Source organism: Dipodomys spectabilis, unplaced genomic scaffold (assembly GCF_019054845.1).
Source record: "Dipodomys spectabilis isolate Male_0828 unplaced genomic scaffold, ASM1905484v1 ptg000263l, whole genome shotgun sequence".
Lineage (NCBI taxonomy): Eukaryota > Metazoa > Chordata > Mammalia > Rodentia > Heteromyidae > Dipodomys > Dipodomys spectabilis.
In genome coordinates, this window is record NW_024870940.1 from 1,942,381 (window position 1) to 1,946,229 (window position 3,849).

At 49.7% G+C, this 3,849-nt stretch overlaps 1 protein-coding gene across 1 annotated transcript; it reads left to right on the forward strand.

Annotated features, from left to right (window-relative positions):
• The first annotated feature begins 694 nt into the window (after positions 1-694).
• On the forward strand, positions 695-2,186 carry Spag11b (sperm associated antigen 11B). The gene is made up of 2 exons (XM_042699878.1): positions 695-789; positions 2,014-2,186. The coding sequence occupies exons 1-2, from the start codon at positions 732-734 to the stop codon at positions 2,184-2,186; spliced, it is 231 nt and encodes a 76-aa protein (XP_042555812.1). The 5' UTR covers positions 695-731.
• Positions 2,187-3,849: the final 1,663 nt, after the last annotated feature.

Sequence of the window (3,849 nt, forward strand, 5' to 3'; positions counted from 1 at the left end):
GCTGCTCTTGTCCTGTTTATCTTCTTCATCTTAGTAGAAAATTTTATTTGCATAAATTACCTATACCAAGGGAAGGGTCTCATCCTGATATTTCTGTACACACATTTGACATAATTTGATCAAATTTGCCCTCTATTACTATTTCATAACCTTTTCCCCTCCAAATACCCCTCATTTTAAAAAAATGGATGTATTTTTATTACTATATTGGAAAACAGGAATGACTCCATTACTGTGTTGTAATGTTATTTAAGCTGTTTTCCATTGACATTCTAATAAATGATCTTTTACTGGTGTCTTAGTACTCATTGGACGATTGTTTCTGTTGATTATCTATCTGGGAGGGATTTCCAGTCCACCTTGCTAAATACTGCCCAACAGAAAGCTTTCTGAGGGCAGGCCATACACATCTCTCTTGTCTATGTTTCTAAAAATCCAGTTAAAAGTGTTGGCTCCATTTCTTCTTAAGCCTTCATGCATCAAGTTTTTGGTTAATTTCTGCCTCTAAGGAATGACAAAGTACCCATTTGTAGGCAGAAAGATAAAATTACTCAGTACTTTCTGCCTTCTGTCTTAACTCAGTAGAGCAGATAAATAAGCTCATTTGTGATTAGCATTCTAGAAAGTATATAAAGGTCCTATTTGCTCCTTCTTTATCTCACTTCCCGCCACATTCATCAGGCTTGCTTTTCCCAACAGAAAGGCACAGAGGTCCAAGGGACCCCTAAAAAATGAGGATCCTCTTTTTTTTTGCTGCTTTCTTCTGTTGTTTGGTCCAGAAAAGCTCAGGTACGTGTCACCTGGGAGCTGGAATGGAGCTGTGTGTGAGCGAGCCAGTGCGGGAACAGGGTGTGGGTCTGTCTGTGTGCAGGGAGTGTGTGCAGGGACTCCATGCGGGGCTCAGACCCTCACCCCTTTCATCTTCATTAGGAAGACTAAATAAGGAGTGTAAGTATCCTGACGCAAGACAAAGAGCCTATGTATTCTGAGACAAACAGGACACTCTTGCTGCTGTCTGAGAAAGCTTGTCAGCTCGATGATGGTCAGGGAAGTGTCAGAGCAAATCAAAGATCTTCTCCAGCAGCCCAGCAGCCACAGACAGAAACTCAGCGCGCCCAAGAGAACATGCTGCTTATTGCTGTGCAGTGAAGGCTTGCAGTCATAAACAATCTTCCTTCGGCTAGATAAACTCCTTTATTGATGAGAAAACCAAAATATTAGCCATCTAAATGAGTCATCCATTATTCACGGAAGACTAGAATCCACATCCCCAGTCCGAGAGGCTGGTGGCGCTGATATCTTTTTAAAAAAGTTTTTCAAAAGTTTTTTTGTTATGATAAAGGTGATTTACAAAGGGGTCCCTTTATGTTTATCAAAGGTTTTATTGAGGGCTTCACTCTGCTTTTCCTGCCAAGTAAAAGCAGGATTGAAGTGGTATAGGCTCAGAGTCTTGTCTGTATGTGTATGTGTGTGTGCACATGCGTGACGTGCGTGTGTGGGTGCCAGCCCACGACTCTGTTATTGTGTATGAATCATGACCAGTAGCATTTGCAGACCTGACATGGTTCAGTAAGGCCTTTTATTAATCATGTCTTTCCTGAAGCGTCTTCTTTATGACAACTTTAGGTAGGTGTATGTCTTATAGTTCCACAAGTCAAGGTTTTATTTTCTTAGGAATGAAACTAAAAAAGAAATTGCCTCAAGCTGAGAATCAGAACAATTTCCAATGCTCTTGGAGAGGAAGACCAACCTTTACCACGCTGCTGTTTTCTAAAACTCGTGTTTGTTCCCTGCCGTGCATATCTCTTTCTGGAAGGCTGGAGAACCTGGGTGTGAGGGGTGGACACGCCACACGAGGAGAGATATAAAGTGTTGCTTTTGCTTTAAAGCTAGCAGGCAGTGGAATCTGATCGTGAATCCCAGGGAAAGCTTTCCCAGGCTGTGGGCTGGGGTTATAATTTCCTCTCTGTACCATGTGAGTCAAATATGAACCCTGTCTTGTCCCATCCGCAGAAGATCTCCCGCCTGGAATTAGAGACACTGTCTGCCTGATGCAACATGGGCAATGCAGACTTTTTTTCTGCCATTTTGGCGAGAGAAAGAGTGACATTTGCTCTGATCCCTGGAATCGATGCTGTGTCCCCTACATGAGTGAAGAAGGAAACAGATTTCCGTACCAGGCATGAGATCCAAAACATAAGCTCCTGGAAGCCAGAGACCTTGATGCATCCTTAAAGGCTGAAAAGAATGCGTGGCTGTGAGATGCTTAATAAACGTGTGGAATGAACCCACCACCCAAGGTGAAGGGCTGATGGATGGGTTTTCTTTAAGTCCCCCTCACTTTGTCATTTTCTTTAAGGGAGTTTCCAGATTGTGTAATATTCTACTTTCTTTCCCTATCTTCTTGTTACAGTTTGTAACTATCCAGAGACAGTGGTAGAATAGTAACTAAGCTCAAACAGTAATCTCAAAGGGTAGAAATGTAGCCGATCTGCTGGCCTTCATCCCATCTACTGATGTCTTGTATCCAAAATCTTTCTTACAAATTAGCTGAACCTACTTTGAACTCTGCCTTAAATGAAGTTGCAATAAATAGTAGCATCACACCTCTTCTCCCCTGCTTTTAACTTTTCTGAGTAAAGTCACACAGACACCCGGGACTGTGCTTCTCTAGCGTGTGGAGTATCTGTTCCTACCTGGAACAAACACCGATCTGGGAAGGGCCGGTGCCCGCCTAGGCTCAGCCTCGCTCCGGAGAGGAAGGCGGCAAGCTCCGGTCTCCAGGGAGGGCAGGCGGACAGGTCCGTTCACAGCCAGCAGTACTGTCACGGAAAGATGCACAGCGCCTGGAGAGAGCAAGTGGACACTCAGAGGCTGGCGGCTCGGGTTTAGTGTATGCCTGCGGCCTAGAGCAATGCTCTCCAAGGTGTGAACACCGCTGCTGGCCTGTCCAGGGGATTTGTAAGCAAGTTTAGGTGGGATGCAGGTACATGGAGCAAGTTTCTGGAAGGAAGATGTTTTGCAAGGGACAGGGGCAGGGAAGTGGACAGTCTCAGAAAAGCACAGGTGTGCGACAGTGTCTCAGAGATTGCCGCATGTGTGTGGAAATCACGCAGAAAGCAAGTGGGGTTGCAGAAACCACGGGCCAAGCTCCTTCTGGTCAAGCTGGTTTGGGCAATGGCTGGTTTGCTTTCCACCAGAACGTTCCCTGCAGGAGCGGGGGTCCTGCCCCATTTCAGGTTTCTGGGCCTGAGGTTCAGGCCGGGGTTCTGGCTCCTCCACGGGCCAAGCTAGGCCTGCGGAGGGGAGCGGGCTGTGTGCAAACCGGGGAGCCGCAGCCCGGGGGTGGGGGCTCATGGGTCCTCTTCAGGGGAGGGTGGGGGGTGGGGGTGGGGCTCATGGGTCCTCTGCGGGGGGAGGGTGGGGGTGGGGGTGGGGCTCATGGGTCCTCTGCGGGGGGAGGGTGGGGGGTGGGGGTGGGGGCTCATGGGTCCTCTGCGGGGGGGGGGGAGGGGGGGTGCGGGGGGGCTCATGGGTCCTCTGCGGGGGTGGGGGGTGAGGGGGTGCGGGTGGGGGCTCATGGGTCCTCTTCAGGGGAGGGTGGTGGGGGTGGGGGCTCATGGGTCCTCTGCGGGGGGAGGGTGGGGGTGAGGGGGTGGGGGGTGGGGTGGGGGTGGGGGCTCATGGGTCCTCTGCGGGGGGAGGGTGGGGGTGGGAGGTGGGGGTGGGGGTGGGGGCACATGGGTCCTCTGCGGGGGGGGGTAGGGGTGGGGGTGGGGGCTCATGGCTCCTCTGCGGGGGGAGGGGTGATTAGACTCCGGCTCCTCCAGGGGCTGATGGACTGATGGG

Bases quoted from the DNA above. Each gene is read 5' to 3' on its own strand.
- Spag11b (XM_042699878.1), top strand. From the start codon at position 732: ATGAGGATCCTCTTTTTTTTTGCTGCTTTCTTCTGTTGTTTGGTCCAG. The intron at 790-2,013 runs GTACGTGTCACC...TCCCATCCGCAG, and splicing joins TTTGGTCCAGAAAAGCTCAG to AAGATCTCCCGCCTGGAATT.